The sequence below is a fragment of the Panthera leo genome, chromosome C2, assembly GCF_018350215.1.
Source record: "Panthera leo isolate Ple1 chromosome C2, P.leo_Ple1_pat1.1, whole genome shotgun sequence".
NCBI classification, from domain to species: domain Eukaryota; kingdom Metazoa; phylum Chordata; class Mammalia; order Carnivora; family Felidae; genus Panthera; species Panthera leo.
In genome coordinates this window covers 156,339,553-156,362,001 of record NC_056687.1, presented here as the reverse complement: position 1 = coordinate 156,362,001, position 22,449 = coordinate 156,339,553, and the positions used below count along the sequence as shown (strand labels likewise).

General features: G+C 39.3%; 1 protein-coding gene across 8 annotated transcripts in view; it reads right to left on the bottom strand.

Annotated features, from left to right (window-relative positions):
- The window catches only part of FBXL2 (F-box and leucine rich repeat protein 2), a 133,970-nt gene that overhangs the window by 78,715 nt on the left and 32,806 nt on the right, over positions 1–22,449 (bottom strand). For all 8 annotated transcript variants that reach the window (XR_006207337.1, XR_006207338.1, XM_042955922.1 and 5 more), the window contains one exon: positions 21,127–21,188. Coding sequence is in view for 6 of the 8 variants with exons in the window: in XM_042955922.1 (XP_042811856.1) it covers positions 21,127–21,188 (62 nt within the window). In the remaining 2 variants the exon portion in view is untranslated. The remainder of the gene's footprint in view (positions 1–21,126; positions 21,189–22,449) is intronic.

Sequence of the window (22,449 nt, the reverse complement as noted above, 5' to 3'; positions counted from 1 at the left end):
TTCCCTTATGTTCATCTGTTTTGTCTCTGGAAGTCCTCATATGAGTGAAGTCATATGATTTTTGTCTTTCTCTGACTAATTTCACTTAGCATAATACCCTCCAGTTCCATCCATATAGTTGCAAATGGCAAGATTTCATTCTTTTTGATTGGCGAGTAATACTCCATTGTATATATGTATATACCACATCTTCTTTATCCATTCATCCATCGATGGACATTTGTGCTCTTTCCATACTTTGGCTGTTGTTGATAGTGCTGCTATAAATATTGGGGTGCATGTGTCCTTCGAAACAGCCTATCTGTATCCCTTGGATAAATACCTAGTAGTGCAATTGCTGGGTCATAGGGTAGTTCTATTTTTAGTTTTTTGAGGAACCTCCATAGTGTTTTCCAGAGTGGCTGCACCAGCTTGCATTGCCACCAACAATGCAAAAGAGATCCTCTTTCTTCACATCCTCGCCAACATCTGTTGTTGTCTGAGTCGCTAATGTTAGCCATTCTGAAAGGTGTGTTTTTTTTTTAATGTTTATTTATTTTTGACAGAGAGAGACAGAGCATGAGCGGGGGAGGGGCAGAGCGAGAGGGAGACACAGAATCCAAAGCAGGCTCCAGGCTCTGAGATGTCAGCACACAGCCCGACACGGGGCTCGAACTCACGGACTGCGAGGTCGTGACCTGAGCCGAAGTCGGATGCTCAACCGACTGAGCCACCCACGCACCCCTCATGGTGGTTATGATTTGTATTTCCCTGATGATGAGTGATGAGCATTTTTTCATGTGTCAGTTGGCCATCTGGATGTCTTCTTCGGAGAAGTGTCTATTCATGTCTTTTGCCCATTTCTTCACTGGATTATTTGTTTTTTGGGTGTTGAGTTTGATAAGTTCTTTATGGATTGTGGATACTAACCCTTTACCTGATATGTCATTTGCAAATATCTTCTCCCATTCCGTCAGTTGCTTTTTAGTTTTATTGATTGTTTCCTTCACTGTGCAGAAGCTTTTTGTTTTGATGAGGTCCCAGTAGTTCATTTTTGCTTTGGTTTCCCTTGTCTCTGGAGACGTGTTGAGTAAGAAGTTGCTGCGGCCAAGATCAAAGAGGTTTTTGCCTGCTTTCTCCTCGAGGATTTTGATGGCTTCCTGTCTTACATTGAGGTCTTTCATCCATTTTGAGTTTATTTTTGTGTATGGTGTAAGAAAGTGGTCCAGGTTCATTCTTCTGCATGTCGCTGTCCAGTTTCCCAGCACCACTTGCTGAAGAGACTGTCTTTATTCCAATGGATATTCTTTCCTGCTTTGTCAAAGATTAGTTGGCCATACATTTGTGGGTCCATTTCTGGGTTCTCTATTCTGTTCCACTGATCTGAGTGTCTGTTCTTGTGCCATAGCCTGTTTTGTTGTTTTTTTTTTTTTGTAGTGTTCTTGATCAAGTTGAGGAAGTTCCCCTCTATTCTTGGTTTGATGAGGCTCTTGGTCATCAACATCTAATGACATCTAATGGACATTAGAATTTATCAAATGCTATTTCTGCATTTACTGATGACCTTGTAATTTTTTCTTTAGACAACTGATGTGATGGATTAGCTTCATTTTGGAATGAAGCATCCTTGATTGTGGCATATAATTCTTTTTATGCATTGTTCAATTTGGTTTGCTAAGTTTGTTGAACTTTGCATCTATGTTCACAAGATACATTGTTCTGCAGTTTTTCCTTTCTATAATGTCTTTATATGATTTTAGTATTACAGTAATGCTGTCTTCACAGAATGAGTTAAGAAGTCTACTGCTTCTAGGGGCGCCTGGGTGGCTCAGTCAGTTGAGCGTCCGACTTCGGCTCAGGTCATGATCTCGCGGTCCGGAGTTTGAGCCCCGCGTCGGGCTCTGTGCTGACAGCTCAGAGCCTGGAGCCTGCTTCAGATTCTGTGTCTCCCTCTCTCTCTGCCCCTCCCCTGTTCATGCTCTGTCTCTCTCTGTCTCAAAAACAAATAAAACATTAAAAAAAAAAAAAAAGTCTACTGCTTCTATTTTCTGGATGATGTAAAGAATGGGCATCATTTCTTTCTTGTTTGTAGAATTCACCAAAATAACCATCTGGGTCAGGTGCTTTCTGTTTTGGAAGGTTATCAATAATTGATTCATTGTATTTAATAGATATATGTCCATTCAGTTTATCTATTTCTCCTTGTGTGATCTTTAGTAGTTTTTGTCTTTCAAAAAATTGGTCCATTTCATCTAAGTGATCAAGTTTGTGGACATAGAGGCGTTCATAATACTCCTCGATTATTCCTTTAGTGTCCATGAGATCAACAGGGATGATCCCTCTCCCATTTCTGATATTAGTAATTTGTGTCCTCTTTCATTCTTAAACTGACCAGAGGTTTATGAGTTTTATTGATCTTTTCATAGAACCAATTTTGATTTTGTTGATTTCCTCTACTGTTTTCAATTTCATTGATTTCTGCTCAACTTTTTATTAGGTCCTTTCTTTTGCTTGCTTTAGACTTTCATTGATCCTCTCTCTAGTTTCCAAAAATGGAAACTCAAATTATTGTGCTTAATTACAAACAAATCCTGTATCTCTAAAACAAACCCATTGGTTATAATTATTAGGCATTTTATATATTGTTGGACTTGACTTGCTAGTTTTGTTTAGGATTTTTACATCTATGCTCATGACAACTATTGGTGTATAATTTTCCTTTCTTATAACATCCTCATTCAGTTTGGTATTAGGGTTATGTTGACCTCATAAAACTGCCTCTATACTTTGAAAGAGTCTAAGACTGGTATCATTTCTTCCTTAAAATTTGGATATTTTCCAAAGGAATTGGAACAGGAGTGGTAAGAAAAGCTTTCAGGGTTTATTTTCTTCAGGAAAATTTTATTCCTAAATTCTATTCAACAGATAACTCCCCATTTCCTTCTTGGCCTTTTGGCTAAGATCAAGTGTAGTAAAATAACTTTAGGTTTTTAATTTCTTCCATTGGTTTTTAAAAGTTGTGTTTTTCAAGGAATTTTCTCCTTTAATCTAGTTTCATATAGTGGTTAAATGTGTTCCATAATTATGTCCATACTACTTTTATTTATTTTTTTTAATCTTTATTTTTGAGAGAGAGAGAGAGAGAGAGCACGCGCTCAAGTGGGGAGCAACGGAGAGAGAGGGAGATGCAGAACCCTAAGCAGGCTCCAGGCTCTGAGCACAGAGCCCGACGCGGAGCCCAACGCGGGGCTTGAACTCATGATCTGCAAGTTCATGACCTGAGCCGAAGTCAGACGCTCAACCGACTGAGCCACCCAGGCGCCCCATACTACTTTTTAAAAAAATGTTTATTTATTTATTCTTGAGAGAGAGAAAGAGAGAAAGACAGAGAGAGAAAACACAAGTCGGGGAGGAGCAGAGAAAGAGGGAGACACAGAATCTGAAGCAGGCTCCAGGCTCTGAGCTATCAGTGCAGAGCCCAACACAGGGCTCAAACTCATGAACTGTGAGACCATGACCTGAGCCGAAATTGGATGCTTAACCAACTGAGCTACCCAGGTGCCCCTATCCATACTACTTTTAAAAATTGGTTATGTCTCCAGTTTTAGAGTAATTTCTCTTGTTTTTTCCTTTATCAGTCAAGCTAGAGAGTTATCAATTTTAGTAATAAAAATTATCTTTGTTGATTTCTGTTTCCTTAATCTATCCTCTTATCTTCATCAATTCCTTCATTATATTTCTTCGAATTTTCTGCATTTTTCCAGTCATTTGAGATGGAACTCTTGATTACTGACTTTCTTCCTTCCTTTTCTAATGCATGCATTTAAAGCATTTCCAAGAACCATCCCACAAATTTTGATATGCCATACTTTCATTCTTGCTTAGTTTGAAATACTTTCTGATTTCCACTGTGATAACTTCTGATTCATGGAGTTAGAAATAGGTAGCTTAATATTTTCTTATTATTGATTTCTAGTTTAGTTCCACTCTGGTCAGAGAAAATACTCTAGATAATTTCAATCCTTTGAAATTTGTTGAGATTTACATTATGGCTCAACATAGAATCTACTTTGATAAATGTTTCATGCGCATTTTAGAAGAATGCGTGCTCTAAAGTTGTTGGATGTAGTGTCCTGTATAGGTCTGGTTGGTTAAGTATGGTTCACATCTCCTATATTCTACTTTTTTTGTCTGATTATTCTATCAGTTACTATTAGTCTATCAAGGGTATGTTAAAACTCTACATATGATTATGGATTTGTCTGTTTTTCCCTTTAGTTTTGCCTTATATTTTTTCAACTTATTTTATCAGGTTCATCAAAACTTAAGATACCTATTGCTGTCCAATAGATGTTTTCTTGTCAAGAAATGTCTGTTTCTAATATACATCTTGACTTAAAAGTCTGCTTTGTCAATGTTAACGAAGCCACAACAGCTTTTACTTTCTATCAAACTTCATCTCTTGTCATTTTTAAAACTCCAATTTAAACACTTGCTATTTGTTTTCCATTTTCCCCAACTGCTCTTTGTTCCTTTGCTCTCCTTTTAAGAATTCTTTAAAATAACCAAATAATGAATGACGTCTCTGTATTTCTGGTGGTTGCTCTGAACACAATACATCCCCATTTCAATCCAGCTTAAATTAATATTATACCTCCAGAGCCACAATCACAATATACTCTCATTTCATCTTCTGTGTTAATGTTGTCATCTGTTTTACTTGACATATATTATAAACCATACAGTGTTATGACTTTTGCTTAAAACAACTATAAATAATTTTTAAGAGGCAAAAGGTATATTTACCCACATACCTATCATTTATGGTGTTCCTCATTCTTTTCTGTATATGATTTTCAGTTCCCTTCAGCCTAAAGAATTTCCGTTAGCATTTCTTACAGTATGGGAAGGTTGGTGATGAATTCTTAGTTTTGTTTTACCAGAAAATACTTTTATTTTTTAAAGATAATTTTGTTGGATAGATAATTTTGAGAGGTTTTCCCCTTTTCTCTCTGCATTTTAAAGATGCCATTCTTCTGTCTTTTGTTTTGAATTATTTCTTATAAGAAATCAATGAGGGGCGCCTGGATGGCTCAGTCAGTTAAGTGTCTGACTATTGATTTCAGCTAAGGTCATGATCTCATGGTTCGTGAGTTCGAGTCCTACACTGGGCTCTGTGCTGACAGTGCAGAGCATGCTTGAGATTCTCTCCCTCTCTGCCCCTCCTCTGCTCTCTCTCTAAAAAAAAAATAAATAAAATAAAATAAAATAAACTTAAAAAAAAGAAGTCAATGAGAATTTTGTATTATTATTCCACATATATATATTTTTCTTTTAAATTTTTTAAAATTTATTTTTGAGAGACAGAGCATGAGCAGAGGAGGGGCAGAGAGAGAGGGAAACACAGAATCTGACGCAGGTTCCAGGCTCTGAGCTGTCAGCCCAGAGCCCAATGCAGGGCTCAAACCACAAACCATGAGATCATGACCTGAGCCGAAGTCGGACACTTAACCGACTGAGCCACCCAGACGCCCCTCCATATATATAGCTTAAGATTTCTCTTTATCTTTGGTTTTCAGTCATTTAACCATGGTGTACCTAGGGATATTTTTCATTATATTTATTCACTTGGCATTCACTAAACTTCCTGAATCTGTAGACTGTCATCAGATTTGGAAAATTTGGGGTTCTTTCTTCAAACTTTTTTATGCTCCATCCTTTCTCTGGACCTCCTATGACACGTTAGACCATTTGACAGTACGAGGTGCTAAGGATGTGTTAACTTTTTGCTGTCTCTTTTCTCTGTGCATATCACTGTGGATAACTTCTATTAACCTTTCCCGAAGTTTACTGATTCCATCTTTTGCATTGTCCAGTCTGCTTGAAAGCCTAACCAACTTTTTTAAAACATTTGAGTATTTTTCAGTTCTAGAAATTCCACTGATTATTTTTAGAGTTTCCACATATCTCATGAAATATCCCTTCTCTTCACTCAATACAGACATTTTTTTCTGTATATTCTTTAACATTTTTTTCATGATTAAAAAATGTATCAACGTATGGCTGACATAGAAGATAGTGTTCAGGCGTACAGCCCTGAGATCAAACAATCATATACACCATGCTATGCTCACCACAATAAGTGTAATCCATTTGTCACCATATGTTACAGTGTTATTGACTATATTCCTTAGGCTGTATGTTTCATCCCCATGACTTATAACTGAGAGCTTGTACCCCTTAATTTTCTTCATTTGTTTCCCCACCCCTCCAACTCCTTTCTCTCTGGAAACTACCTCTAGAAACTTCTCAACTAGAGAAGACTTAGCGACTCATGGCTTATCGCTGCCACGTTTAGAAAGGCATTATAAGAAAGCAAGTGCTCGGGGGAAAAAAATGGTTGGCTGGCAAGCGGAAAGAAAAGGGTCTAGAGAGCACAGAAACTGCAGGCCCGAGATTGCCGAAAAGCCAATTACTGTCTGTCTGAATACTGCTTTCCAAAACTTACAAGTTACCTTGAGATTACTTGAAATTCTCTGTTAAATAGATTAGCTAAATCCTGCAGCAAAGACTGGATTAAAGTTGCTCCCTTTCTTCCCAAGCCTATTATCGCTTCAGGGGAGAGATACCACTGAGAAAGAGAGGAAGTAGGGGCAAAAAGTACAATAAAGGAGTCCTGGGCTGCAGTCTAAAAGTGGTTGGGGTTACAGGCACAGGGAACTAACTAGAATCAAACATATCAGAAGATTAGCAAATTCTGAAATTCCGTCAAAGAATCCAACCAAAATCTTGGCCTACAATATGCTAATTACAATTTTTTAAATGTTTATTTATTTTTGAGAGAGAGCGCGAGCGAGCATGAGGGGGGAGGGGCAGAGAGCGGGGGAGACACAGAATCTGAAGCAGGCTCCAGGCTCCGAGCTGTCAGCACAGAGCCTGACACATAGCTTGAACTCACGAACCGCGAGATCATGACCTGATCTCTTAACTGACTGAGACACCCAGACACCTCAATGACTGTGATGTTTTAATACTATATATGAATACTGTATTTTCATGCTATATATGAAATGTGTGAAAAATGGGAAGATTTGCAGAACTTAGTGAACCAATATTTTCCAAGTGATACATTCATGATGTTTCAAAACCCACACTGAATGAGGAAAAGATCTACTCAAAGTACAAAGACCAATGGAGTTTAACTTAGTAAGGTACAAAAAGTTGATTGCCATGGTTTTAAAATTCCAATTTGCAACTAATATTTAAGAAATTGCCACCTGTCAAGTTTAGGTGGCACAGCAAAATATCCACAATTATATGAATAGGCTATTAAAGCACTCCTCCCTTTTCCAACCTCATATGCAAAGCTTTATGGCAGAAGAAAATGAAATAATAGGTTGAAGATAATCAGGAAAAGAAAGTGTAAACAAAGAAGTGTATATCCAGCAAAACTTTCTTTTTTTATATAATTTTTTTTAAATGTTTATTTATTTTGAGAGACAGAGTGCAAGTGGAGGGTGGGGCAGAGAGAGGGGGGAGACACAGAATCAGAAGCAGGCTCCAGGCTCTGAGCTGTCAGCACAGAGCCCGATGTGGGGCTCGAACCCACGAACCGTGAGATCATGACCTGAGCCGAAGTCGGACACTCCACCAACTGGGCCACCCAGGCGTCCCAACACTTCATTTCCTTGGTCAATGACAGTACGAGTGATTTTTTTTTCTCTTTGGCACTTTTCTGTATTTTGCATATTTAAAGATATATTCTTATACTAAATAAAAATTTTTTTAAAGTTGAATCAAGAACACACATTTTTAAAAAAATCACCAGGAATGCTAATAGTAATCTAAATATTAACACTGTTCATTTCTTTAAAAAGAAAATAATATAAGTAAATACAAGATTATCACACAAGTTTAGCAGATTTAAAACACATCACTTACTAAGTGCTTTCTGTATGTTAAACACTGTGGGGGGGTAGTCACTTTGACATGTACTATCTCGTGTAAATTTTGGAATGTGTATTTATCCATCATCTCAGAAGTAAGTCATTGCCTTATTTACAGATCTTAGAAATAAACTCATCTGAATGGTTACAGAATTTGTCCCTATATGTTTACCAAATCCTAAGTCAAAAAGGTGGCATTTGAAATTCTGGTAAAATGAAAAAATAAAATTCTACACAATATTTACTGAATTAATTATAAATTATACTAACGAAAAAAGTTTTTCATGCAGTTTTCCTTTACTTTCTGAAAAAGTGAAAATGAATCTACATACATAAAGCTGTATACATTCTTGGGACTTGTCTTTTTCATCAAATGTTTTAAATGCTAATTTCCACTGCATTTCTCACAGTACTTACTATAATACTGATCACCTACGGGTTCAAACATTAACCATTAAACTGACAGGAACCAATGCTAGGTTTGGATTCATTCACAAGCCACCATATTTCAAAATTATTCACCAAAATGCGTATGGATGTTGTAATGTGTACACCCACATGTACACTGTAATGTGCAGGTTCATATGGATATTAGTGAAATTAAGGAATGAACCCAACTAGGATAAAAAACTGACTTTCAAGTATGAAGGGCACAAACTGGGGTCAACACACAAGACCTCGGAGAATACCGTTCCCGGGAACCCTTCCTGAGGAATCTTCGACGGGATCAGCAGCAGACAACACAATGACTACACAGACTTTAAATAGAGACTGGTGGTGAGCATTAAAGAGACCAAATGAGAATTAAATGGGAGAGGGTGTAATATATGATGGCTGTAAGTCTGACAATGCAGATTGAGTATAACCATTTAAAAGCAGAGGTGAGGAAAAAGAACGTGTGCAAAAAAATGTCAGTGTTTTCTTCAGTAATTGTACTGGAGAAAACCGTTCTGGGATTGTTATTCTGAGGCTGCCGTGTCTGTGGTGTGGAGAAAGCAAAGGGGAAAACACAGGGCCTAATTCTAGGATTGCCCGTGTCCGAGCCAGGACGAGTAGTATGGAAGAAAGGAGACGTAGTTGCACAGACTGATGAAGTAAGGTACTAAGTTACGCATCAGATACCTCAGTATGAAATCATGAGTTTCTCATCTCTCTATACGTTCACTATACTGAACTAGAAATAACTATACGTTCACTAGAAAAACTGCCTCTAGCAACTAGGTCGTAGTTCTGACATACTCTTTCCCACAAAAAGAAACCAACACTTACTGAGAAAGTGGCTGATTTCAGGTCTGGGGCAGGGAATATTTGAAATGAGCCTGATACACCTGCATATTTGTCAGGAAGGAAACTATCAAAACTGCCATGGCCATGGGAAAGGACTCAGGAGACAAAGAGAAGACCATGTGAATTTCAATGAAAGTAATAACCGCAATGAGTTAAACTCATTAAATAGGTTTGAATTCATAAATTTATAATGCTTTTAAAAATTCCAAGTCACCTCCAAAAGATGTGAGGAAACCACCTCAGTTTTATTTTTAAGTAATTTAAGACTTACAGAAAAGGTGCAAAAACAGGACAAAGAACTCTTGTGTACTTTTCATCCAGATTTCCCAAGTGCTAACATGCTAACGACATAATGTCTTTGCATTATCATTCTTTTTACAGATAGATGGAGAGATGTTAAACTAATCAAACGGGGAGCCTATTAGACTCAGGTGGCTCCAGTGCTGGGGCCGCCTGAGCAACCAAAACTCGAGGTCGTTAGATGCCCCCAAGTTATGAGATCGGAATCCAGGGATAACCAATCACAAAAGAGCAGACTAAGCTTTAAGACACGGCCAATCAGGGGCACCTGGGTGGTTCAGTCAAGCGACAGATGCTTGTTTTCGGCTCAGACCACGATCTCGTGGTTCCTAAGAAAGAGCCCCCCCCCCCCCATCGGGCTCTGCGCAGACAGCTCAGGGCCTGCCTGGGATTCTCTCTCCTCTCTCTCGGCCTGCCTTTCTCTCCCTCTCTCAAAAATAAAGAAACAAACATGAAAAACTATACACAGCCAATCAGAGAACTTCCTTTCCTCGCCATCCTCCCTTGTATACAGAAGCCTTCGCCCTGGCATTCCTGGCTTCGCAGTGCCCCAAACGGATTCTTGCTCAAAGGACTCTTACAACTCTTAATATGCCCTAGTTTACCTCTTAACCAGTATCATATAAACACATATATGTAACTGTCCCGGAAATATTTGAGAGGGAGTTGCAGGCGTGATGTTCATTTACCCCAAAACACTCAAGTACCTCCTAAAAACAAGGGCACTCTTTGTCAAAGACACAGTACAATGATCAAAACAAGGACACTAATACAATACTATTATCTAATCTATAGATATTAAAAATGTGCCAATTGTGCCATTAATGGCCCTCCCAACAAAAGAAAAACATTTTTTTCTGGCCCAGAACCACAGAGTACAGTTAGCTGTCTTGTCTCTTTAGTCTCTGAATCTGGAACATTCTCTCAGCCTTTATCTTTCTTGACTTTTTTTTGAAGCATACAGGCTAGTTACTTTGTAGGATGTCCCTCTGTATGTATCTGCTGTTTCCTCATGATTAGATTCAACTTATTAATTTCTGTCACAAATGCCACAGAAATAATATTGTGGTCTTCTTGTACATCATATCAGGAGGCACAGCGTGTCCATTTGTCCTGTTATCGGGGATATTAACTGCGATCATTTGGTTAAGATGCTGTCTGCCAGACTGCCTCATTATAAAATTACAATTTTTCCCCTGAAATCATTGTTGCACTATATGCTAACTTGCATGTAAATTAAAAAAAAAAAAAGAAAAAAAAAGAAAAATGAAAAAAAAATTAAAAAAATAAAATTACTATTTTTCCCTTTGTAATTAATATAGCTTTTTGTGGAAGATCACTTGAAACTATGTAAATGTTTCGTTTCCCAACGTCAAACCTTCACATATCTCACTTTCAAAAACTAGCAAACAGGGGGCGCCTGGGTGGCTCAGTCAGTTGGGCGTCCGACTTCGGCTCAGATCATGATCTCGTGGTCCATGAGTTCGAGCCCCGCGTCGGGCTCTGTGCTGACGGCTCAGAGCCTGGAGCCTGCTTCCGATTCTGTGTCTCCCTCTCTCTGACCCTCCCCCGTTCACACTCTGTCTCACTCTCTCTCTCAAAAATAAATAAACATTAAAAAAAAGTCAAAAACTGGCAAACAGGAAGAATCAAGCATTTACCTTGACTTTCATGTAAACTGTTAACACTATATAATCAAATAGAAGTGAAGAGAAATTGCTCTTTATAAGAGTATTCTAACTAATAAATGAAAAAAGAATCAGAATATCAGTTTGCGATCCCAATAAGTTAATGGTCTAAGCAGTAAGCATCAATAGATGCTAGCATCCCCCACAAAAAAAGAAAACCAGACAATTTTGTGACTCCTGATGAAAGAATACAACACCACATAACATCTTACCAAAGGGACAGAACCTGCATCTGATCAAGTTTCTGGATCTCTCAAGTTCCAAGAACTATAGATGATAAAGGAAACAGGCTGAAATCGCACAATCAGGATGCAATTAGCAAAACTCAGTCTGTGGTAACTTCTGCAAGTCAGATAACCCAAGTTCTTCAACATAAAATGTATGGAACAGAAAGAGATGAAAAGGGGGTCTGCTGATTATCAGAGACTTAAAAGATTTATAGATTTTCAGCGGGCAATACAAAATGTCAAGCAATGCACATTTGGGTGATAAATCTAAAAAGAAATGAAATACAGTGATAACTAGAAAAGTCAAGATGGTGGTTACTTCTGGAGAAGGGAGAATCAATTGTAACTTGGAAGGGGTATGATACGGAGGTTCCTGAAAAAATAAAAAACAGAACTACCACGTGATCCAGCAATTCCAATTCTGGGTATGTAACTAAAGAAAATGAAAACAGGATACCACAGAGATAGACGCACTCCCATGTTTATTGTGGCTTATTCACAACAGCCAAGAGATGGAAACAAGCTGGATGCCCATCAATCGACGGATGGATAAAGAAAATGTAGTGTGTGTGTCTGTGTCCGTGTGCGTGTGCGTGTGCGTGTGTATTAGTCGCCCGCGAGAAAGACGGAAATCCTGCCATTTGCGGCAACATGGGTGGACCCTGAGAACAATATGCTGAGATAAGTCAGACAGAGAAAGACCAATACTGTGTGTCACTTATTTTTGGGAAAACGAAGAAAGGTGAACTCATAAAAAACAAAGAGTAAAATAATTACTGTGGGTAACAGGTGAAAGAATGGAGCAAATGCTGTTTAAGGGTACGAAACTGCAACTATAGGGACTACAGACAACAGTAGGATGTGGAGAAAAGGGGATTCTTGGGCACCGCTGGTGGGAATGTAAATTGACGCAGCCGCTCTGGAAAACAGTATGGAGGTTCCTCAAAAAATTAAAAATAGAACGACCCTACGACCCAGCAATTCCACTTCTCGGTATTTATCTGAAGAAAATGAAAAAGACTTGAAAAAGATATCTGCATTCTCATGTTCACTGCAGCATTACTTACAATAGCCACGACATGGAAGCAACCTAAGTTGCTTATGGATGAGCGGATAAGGAAACTGTGGTTCCTAATATAATGCGGTATTATTCGGCCATAAAAAAGGGAAATCTTGCCATTTGCAATAACATGTATGAACTTAGAGGGCATTATGGTAAGTGAAATAGATCACACAGAGAAAGACGAATACTGTACGATCTCACTTACATGTGGAATCCAAAACAAAGACTGAGCTCATAGATACAGAAAATAGATTTGTGGTTGCCAGAGGCGGGGAAAGGGGAGGGGCAAAATGAATGAATGGGATCGAAAGGTACAAACTTCCAGTTATAACATAAGTCATGGGGATGTAAGGTTCAGCATGGTGACCACAGCGGGTAATACTGTATGGCCTATTTGAAAGTTGCTACGCAAGGAGACATTAAAAGTTCTCATCACGAGAAACAATTTTTGTAACTATGTATGGTGATGGACGTTAACTAGACCTGTCGTGATGTTCATTTCACAATACACACAAGTGTTGAATCATTATACTGTATACCTGAAACTAATGTCATATGTCAAATACATATATAAATTATTTTAAAAGTTAGATTTACTGTGTTATGGCACATGAAATCCAAGTCAAAGACCAGAAGTTACAAAATGCTTAAAGGATCCATAGGCACACTCAAGAGGGAGAGAACATGGCCTCGAACTTGGGGAAAGCCTTAGGTTGAACTAAGTGAAAGGGGTAAGTGAAAGACAGACATTTTCAAGAAGCAGAATGAATCCAGGAGAAAACAAATTAGAGAATGACAATTTCAGGGACTGGAACGAATTCAGAGTTCCCAGAGTTTGCAAGGAAGCTGGAAAAGAATGAGAGATGCGACAGAGTAAGAGTTAACAAGTATACATTTCTGGTGAATAACTTAGGTCATAACAATTTAAATGGGCTTTACACTAAAGGTAGTAAGAAAGGTTTGAGGCAGGAAACAGGCAGAATTGTAAGATAAAGAAATAACAAAAAAGAAAATCATAATAATCATAGTGAATAAAGTATTAGTTTAAAAAAATTATTTATTTTTGAGAGAGAGAGCATTGTGAGTGGGGGAGAGGGGCAGAGGTAGAGAGAGACAGAGAATCCCAAGAAGGCCCCGTGCTGTCAGGACAGAGAGCACCATGGGGCTTGAACCCACCAACTGTGAGATGGTGACCTGAGCCCAAACCAAGAGTCAGATGCTTAACCAACTGAGCCACGAGGTGCCCCTAAAATATTAGTTTTGATCATTAAAATCCTAAATTGCCCTCTTGCAAAGATTATTACATTGGGACACTATTTGGCAAATTGGATTAATAAACAAAATACAGAAGATACAGTATTAAAAACAAGAGGGAAGGGGCGCCTGGGTGGCTCAGATGGTTAAGCATCCGACTTCGGCTCAGGTCATGATCTCACGGTTTGCGAGTTTGAGCCCCGCGTTGGGCTCTGTGCTGACAGCTCAGAGCCTGGAGCCTGCTTTGGGTTCTGTGTCTCATTCTCTCTCTGCCCCTCACCCACTCTGTCTTCCTCTGTCTCTCAAAAATAAATAAATGTAAAAACAAAAAATTTTTTTTTAAAAGAGAGAAAAAAAAACCAATGGCAAATCACTAAGAGACAACCCAATAGGCAAAGAATATATTTCACAGAAGAGGACATACATGCAACTGATAAACAGATGCTCAGCATTACCAGAATTCAGAAAAATTCACATCAAGAGCACAATGTGATGCTCTCATACCCTTAAGACATGTAGCAACACTAAATGTTAGACTGACTCAACAGAGGCTCTTAACTGATTGTTTGTATGAAGGGAAATTGGTAAGATCCCTTTGGAGAAACAATATTACTAAAATAGAGTTGATTATTTAGGGGTATAGCCTATGACCCCCCAGCAACTTCTGAGAGAAACTTCTGTGTATTTGTAGCAGGAGCCATCTATGAGGATATTCATAGCAGCACTGCTTTTACTAACAAAACAATGGAAACCCAAGCATGTACCAAAGAACAATCAATAAGTGAATCTTGGTCCATTCACACAATAGAATATTATACAGCGGTAAAATGAAAAACAGTGAAACAAAGCAACATGGGTCACTCTAAGTACCATAATTTTGAGTGAAAACCATGTCTCAGAAGGCACACTTTTTTTTTTTACAAAGTTAATACACAAGCAAACGTAAACACTATTTACTTTTAGGAATTTGATTGTCTAGTCAAATGTATTTAAGGTAAAAAAATTTTAAAGAAAAGAATCATAAATACAAAGTTCTTGACAATATTAACTTGACGGTGGGGAGGGGGAACAGGCGACACACGGATCAGTGATGAAAAGGACGATTAGCCAAGAATTACGAGCAATCCAATTCTGCAATCCAATTTAACTACAGTTAAAAAAAAAAAAAAAGCTGCAGTAATCATTCCTGAATACACACCTGAGTGACACATCCCATAGATGTGTCTTTGCAAATATATTAGTAAATTCCTAGAAATGGAGTTTGTGAAGACGTATGTTTAGCATTTTGAAGATTTGCCCCCAGTGGCCCCACAGAATGGCTATAGCAGTTCCTATTCCCACCTCTGAAGTATCTTAGAGTGACTTGTCTTCTATCTCCTCACCAAAACCTAGCACTATCGAACTTTTGGGTTTTGCCAGATAAGTAATATCTCGTTATTGAGATTTATATTTAAATATGGTCCTGACTGAGAACCAAGCAAACTGGCCATTTGTATTTCTCCCTTCGTTCATAATTCTCTTCAAACTGTTGTAAGAATAATCCACTTTAAGGGGCGCCTGGGTGGCTCAGTCGGTTGAACATCCTACTTCAGCCTAGGTCATGATCTCCTGTTTGTGGGTTCGAGCCCCGCATCGGGCTCTGTGCTGACAGCTCAGAGCCTGGAGCCTGCTTCGGATTCTTCACGTTGTCTACCTCTCCCTGCTCGCACTCTCTGTCTCTGTCTCTCAAAAAAATTAAAAAAATTAAAAAAAAATCCACCTTAAAAAAAAAAAAGAAGAATCCACCTTATTCCTAATACTTAAGCGTTTCTTATTTGTGCACTGAAGAATATGGCCTCTGCTTGTAACGTGTATTCTCATTATTTCACCCACCAGTGCGCTATGTATCTGCAGTAATGGTATATTTTGCCACATTTTACTACTCACGGGGTCAAGTTTATCAATCTTTTCTGTTGTAACTTCTGAATTCACAGATTTTTAATTAACAGCTCTCTAACATAACTTTCTAGCATGAAGCTCCGGAAAAGAATGTACCAGTTCTATCACTCTTAGCTGTGGAGCTTTGCTGGTGTTTGATGCCACACCAACGTAGGTAAAAATAAATAAATGCATACATACATGTAAAAAATCCAAAGGCAGCACGGACTTTTAGCGCGTAAGTATAACCCCAACCTAGAAAGAGGAAAATTTGCTTCTGCCGTGACTCAGACTTAGATGCCAACCCTAAAAGAGTATATGACAGTATTCAGAGGTAATGAAAAGGAAAGGCCTTTAAGTCTCTGCACCTGATTTCAACACACATTAACTCAGTCACGTACCGCCTCATGCTAGGTAAAAAAACAGTAAAAACGAACAAAGAAATGAAAACATTCATTAACAAAAAGGAAAACCCTGCATAGCTGCTTAAACTTGAATTTGCAGCGTGTACCCCCCAAAGAGCATCCTACCTGTTGGGCTGCCTTGGGACACACAACAAGGCATCGCACACAGCAGGAGGCGGACGGGACGCCCCAGTCCTTGAAAAACTCCCTGGAGTGCTGAAGCCAGCCCGCGGGCAGGAACACCCACTCGATGATGCCCCGGACGGGAGGGGGCCCTTCGCTGCCCTGCTCTTCAGGGGCCCACAATGACACGTAAGCACTTGATGATTGCAACAAAAGCCACAATTATTTTCACTCGTGGAATTGGTTTACGAATTTTAGAAAAGGAAAATTTTTAAATGTTTGCACGGGGCATTTTACAATTTTCCCTAGCTGACCAGTAAAACCGCTGAATATATGTGATTGTGTAGCTGACTTCATTTGCCCAGAATTATCAGGCTCGGCTCTCCTGTTCGGGGCAATCAAACCTTCCTCTCACCGAGCCAACGAACACGATTGGTGCTTAATTCTGTCATGTATCCACATAAATTTTAAACGGACACAAAATGATCTAAATAATGGTGATTTAAGTTTTTAAAAATGTGTCTACTATGAGGTTTCCTTCATTATTATTTATTACTAACAAGAGCTTTGCCTTCTCTGAGTGTTTTAAAATATTTCCTGCGTTTAGCACTCCCTACCCCCTGAGGCGGTCTACATGTGTTTTCCTGTCACCATCAACACCTGAGTGCAACCGTAACAGAAGGAAAAACTCAAAGTCAAAAAGTCGATGCTGCCGCCCCTAACCTGCGTGAGCCCTGGTAGCCGTCCGTTCAATATCACTTGGTAGCGAGCACTGTCCACTGAGACTGAATTAGCCCAGGGTGATGAAACGGAGCACCGGGTCTCGGTAACTTATCAGTCAGGTTATTTACTGAGATACTGTTAGCAGCAGTAGCATATGCTGAGATCCACAGCAGGGCAGCTTTCTTTTATCAGTTGTCTGCATAAGGATTGAGGACACTGTCAAACAGCATCTAGTAAGCAATTCAGGCGTTGAAAATTGAAATTAATTAACAACAATAGAAGCTAACATCACTTAACATTCGTTAACTGCCAGGCACCCTACGGGCTAGCTACAACCCCGTTCAGTAAGAACTATTACTACCCCCCTTTTATGGATATAGGAAATTATGGCCCAGAGAGTTAAGTCACTAAATTTGAGGTCATACAAGTAGGAAATGGGGAGAGCTGAAATCCCAACCAAGTCTGGCTCCAAAAGTCATACAGACAATAACAATGAGGACAAAATATAACAACAACCCAACTCACTAATAGATATATAGGTTTCCAAAAACTAAAGATTCCCATTGTTATAATAAGCATTATACAACGGACTCCCCAGGAAGAGTAAAATTACAAGCTGGTCAATTGTATGAGCATAAAGGATAGAGAGGGAGAAGTGGAATACCTTTATTTTGTACGTGAAAACTGGGTACAAAGAGCAAAATTGGAAAAACTTGTTAAGTAACAAACTCAAAACGGGGTGGGAGAAGGAATCTGTGAATCAGTAATATTGGGCAGTCTTAAAACCAGCAAGAAGATGGTCAGATGAAAACCACCTCACAGATTTTTCTGGGTGGATTCAAAGTGACATCAAAAAAGGGAAAAAACCGCACATAATTCCAGGTTGTGCTTGTTACTGGCTCCGAACGGGAAGTGGGGGCTTCACTTGATGTGACCAGTCATGGAAGTTAGAGAATTTAAGAGGGTGGTAACAGATGCAGTAAAAAATGGCAGAGAGAAAACGACCCCGGCTGGAAGTCAACAGGAGGATCATGAAGCCAAAGGAATCACATCTACTGATGAAGTAAGACGGAAGGCAGACAGGAATTCAACAAGGACAGGAAGTCTGCACTGTCACAAAGATATCTGCAATAGGAAGTAAAAAAGTGAGCCTGTGACCCACTGAGAGTCTGAAGACATCATCTAACTGAGCAAAATAATCGAGGCTTAAGCTCCAGGAGGCTGGTGACGATGATGGCTACTTTGGTAACTTGGTTCAAACGTTTCTCCAAAGTTCTGCTCAGAAAGCGCAGCTAGGAAAGGGAAGAGCTGCTGTTACTGAGAATATAGAGTCTGCGAATAAAACGGCAGACGCGACTCGAAGGCCAACCAAGACTAAAATACCACGGTTGCGTAGAATTAATTTTGAGACTCACGAGTCAGGGAAGACCTGTACTTTATCATTTAAATTTCCCTTACAGACTCCAAAATAAGAGCAGAAGTGGGAATACAAGCCTACGAATAGACATGTTATGAACACTTGGTCTCAAGTGGCAATTCCTTTTGAAAAACGATCTCTGTTTGAGCCTCGTGGCATGATTCAAACTGGCAACTGCAGAATTTATAATAGCTGAGTCCACCAGGGATCTTTAAAAGAACTAAAATCTCTCAAACAGTTCGGAAATCACACTAACACAGAATCTGATAAAATCCCACCCGCCCCGCCCCCTTTTTTTTGTCAGGAGATGGAAACTGCTCCCTGGAGGAGAACCGTGTCAAAGCTAACTCCATCCAAGGGGAAAAAGATTAACTTAGCAGCTTTGAGTCACAGATAGAAGCAGTATTCATAACAAGAGTGGAGTTTAATCACACCCCAGTGCTGAATGACTAATAATGGGTCTGCCTCAACCTGGTTGATTCCCCAAAGGGAGAATCACATGTTCATATTACAGCTTGATGCCTGTGCTAAATAATGTTCGGACCAAGAATGAAACTGCACAGTTCTAGGGGACACCACGCACTCTGCACTCCGTTGTGGATAGCATCCCGTCCGCCTATTTGTATAGTAACAGCCTGCCTATCCTAACCCAGCCACGTTATTTTTTTTAAGTTTATTTCTTTATTTTGAGACAGAGAGAGAAAGACAGCAAGCGAGCAAGCACAAGCTGGAGGAGGGACAGAGAGAGAGGGAGAAAGAATCCCAAGCAGGCTCTGCACCATCAGTGCAGGGCCTGACGCGGGACTCAAACCCACGCACGGGCTGTGAGATCATGACCGGATCCAAAATCAAGAGTCGGACACGGTGTGCCTGGGTGGCTCAGTCGGTGAAGCGTCTGACTTCGGCTCAGGTCATGATCTCAGGGTTTGTGGATTCGAGCCCCGTGTTGGGCTCTGTGCTGACAGCTCAGAGCCTGAAGCCTGCTTCAGATTCTGGGTCTCCTTCTCTCTCTGCCCCTTCCCTGCTCACGCTCTGTCTCTCTCTCTCAAAAATAACATAAACGTTAAAAAATTTAAAAAAAAATTGGGGCGCCTGGGTGGCTCAGTCAGTTGAGCGTCCGACTTCTGCTCAGGTCATGATCTCACGGCTTGTGAGTTCAAGCCCCACGTCGGGCTCTGTGCTGACCGCTCAGAGCCTGGAGCCTGCTTCAGGTTCTGTGTCTCCCCCTTTCTCTGCCCCTCCCATGCTCATGTTCTATCTGTCTCTCCATAATAAATAAATGTTAAAAAAAATTTTTTTTAATTAAAAAAAAAAAAGAGTCGTACGCTTAACCAACTGAGCCACCCAAGCACCCCCATGTTCGTTCTAAGAGCTCATGGTGCTTGATCAAGACCTCCCAGGTTTATATGAAAGATATATCATTCCTTTGTTACCACTTTCTTAACTTTAAAAGAGTCTGAAATGCCAGAGAATAGCCTCTCCTATCCAAACAAGTATTTTATTGAAATATTATCGCTGTAGTTTTCATATGATTCTGTCATGACTTAATTTTCTTTTTTATTGAGTGAAATGAGTTTATGACGACAGTGCCGCACGATACCCAGCGACTAACGGAACACCTTCTGAAGCCCCTGGAATGTGATCTTCACCACAAAGAAGCACTGTCTGCACCGTTTCTCCTTCAAGACAAAGTTTAACATCCTGAGGGGAGTAATATGTGATATTTACAGAGTAACTCTGTGGGGAACTCCGAGATGTAAACAAAACTCACACCCATTCCCTAAATGTTAACATGAGATCTAGCACAACCAGGGAACGGAGTCATCTGGTCTATCACTTACTGTATGTCAGCATTTCCCCAAATTCTGTCAATGGAATACGGAATTGATATGGAATATTCAAAGAGTTCCATGGTCAGTCACTTTGAAATGTCAGAACTATCCATCTGGGAGTATCATCATGTGTATTAAGGCTCTGAGAAGTCATGCATAAAGAAATTGGTTTTGTTAACCTGTATTTCCCATACTTATTTGATCACACAGTTGTGGGTTTTTTTTTTTTCTGTTTTGCAGAACATCAGCGGCATTTGGGAAATGCCACTCAAGGATTACCATGTATACATGTATTAATTACTTGTACACAATTAAAATATAACATCCAAAACTAAAAGAAGATCTCTTTGATGATGGCAGAGCACTAAAGGAAACTGCAGTGCCTCGGGGTCAACAAATGTTGGTCGACAGCTTTATGTGGTCGAGCGAAAACCATTTACTGTATATTGTGATGCCAGAAAAACAGGACAAAAACCATATTTTATAGTACTGCCACTTAGCACATAATTTTCATCAAGTGGATAAAAATATAGCAATATTTGGACTGACAGAATTCTAAGCACTCAAAATTTTGACCATACTTATTTTAAAATTGATTAGAAAACATCCAAATGCCTGTGACTTCAGGAGCTCATAACCTTAATAATCATCTCTCCTCACATAATTGACTACATTGAGAACATCTACTGATACCAAAACAGTGGCACCTACTGAAGGTTATTACAATACTTACCACATTACAAAAAGAATCCAGACCAATGCTATGTACATACTTAGTACATTCTGGATTAGACCAAGTAAAATTTAACAACAAGCTGAACAGCATTCTATAAAACAAAAACAAAAAGTCAGTTAGGCTAATTCTGTCTGTTTTTCTATGCTATGGACTCATAGTGAGAAAGAAGATTGTCTTGGAACTTGATGACTGAATCAAATCTGAATTCTTTAAAGTTTATCTACATTTACCTTAAGAGAAGTTCTTTGGGTAACTTTTTGTTAATAAGGCCTTCATCGTTATTTGAGAAAACCTAAAAGAAAAAGAAAAAAACACAGACATTGTTAAAGTGTTTCTCAACTAAAAAAAAAACCAAAAAACAGTTCACATGTTTTTTAGATCATAACAGTCCCAATTACTGTCCTACAGATACGATGACACTAATTTCATGAAGTCACCACACTTTAATATTAATGGATATAAAAGAGTTTACACCCTATCACCATTTCATAAAAATGCAAGGCAGCAATTTCTATGCTACATTGTATTAGAAGTTCTAGCCAAGGCTCTTAGGTAAGAAAAATAAATAAAAGACACCCTGATTGGAAAGGAAGAAGTAAATAGCTTCTATTCACAGATGACTTGATCCCGTATATAGAAAAGTCTAAGAAATTCACAAAAAACCATTAGAAACAATCAAGGAGTTTAGCACGGTTACAGAATATACAAATATGTAGTATTTTTATATAAAAATAAATTGTAGGGGCGCCTGGGTGGCACAGTCGGTTAAGTGTCTGACTTCTGCTCAGGTCATGATCTTGGCGGTTCATGAGTTCAAGCCCCGCATCCGGCTCTGTGCTGACGGTTCAGAGACTGGAGCCTACTTCGGATTCTGTTATCTCCCTCTCTCTCTGCCTCTTCCCCGCTTGTTCTCTCTCTCTCTCTCTCAAAAAAAAAAAAAAAAACCCCACAAAAAAATGAAAAAAACCCACACATTAAAAAATAAAAATAAATTGTATTAGCAATGAACCTGAAAATGAAATTAAACATTCTTTTAGTTTTATTTTATTTAAAAAAAATTTTTTTTAACGTTTATTTATTTTTGAGACAGAGAGAGACAGAGCATGAATGGGGGAGGGTCAGAGAGAGAGAGAGACACAGAATCCGAAACAGGCTCCAGGCTCTGAGCCGTCAGCACAGAGCCCGACGCGGGGCTCGAACTCACGGACCGTGAGATCATGACCTGAGCCGAAGTCGGCCGCTTAACCAACTGAGCCACCCAGGCGCCCCAGTTTTATTTTATTTGAAAGAGAAAGAGAACGCGAGTGGAAGAGAGGGACAGAGGGGGAGAGAGAGAAAATCTCAAGCAGGCTCCACACTCAGTGCAGAGCCCTACTTGGGGCTTGCTCCCCCCAACCCTGGGATCACGACCTGAACTGAAATCAAGAATCAGACGCTCAACTGAATGAACCACCCAGGTGCCCCCCTGAAAACGAAATTAAAACAATCTCATTTACAGCAGCATCAAAAGAGTAAAATATTTAGGAATAAATTTAACTAAAGAAATGCAAGAC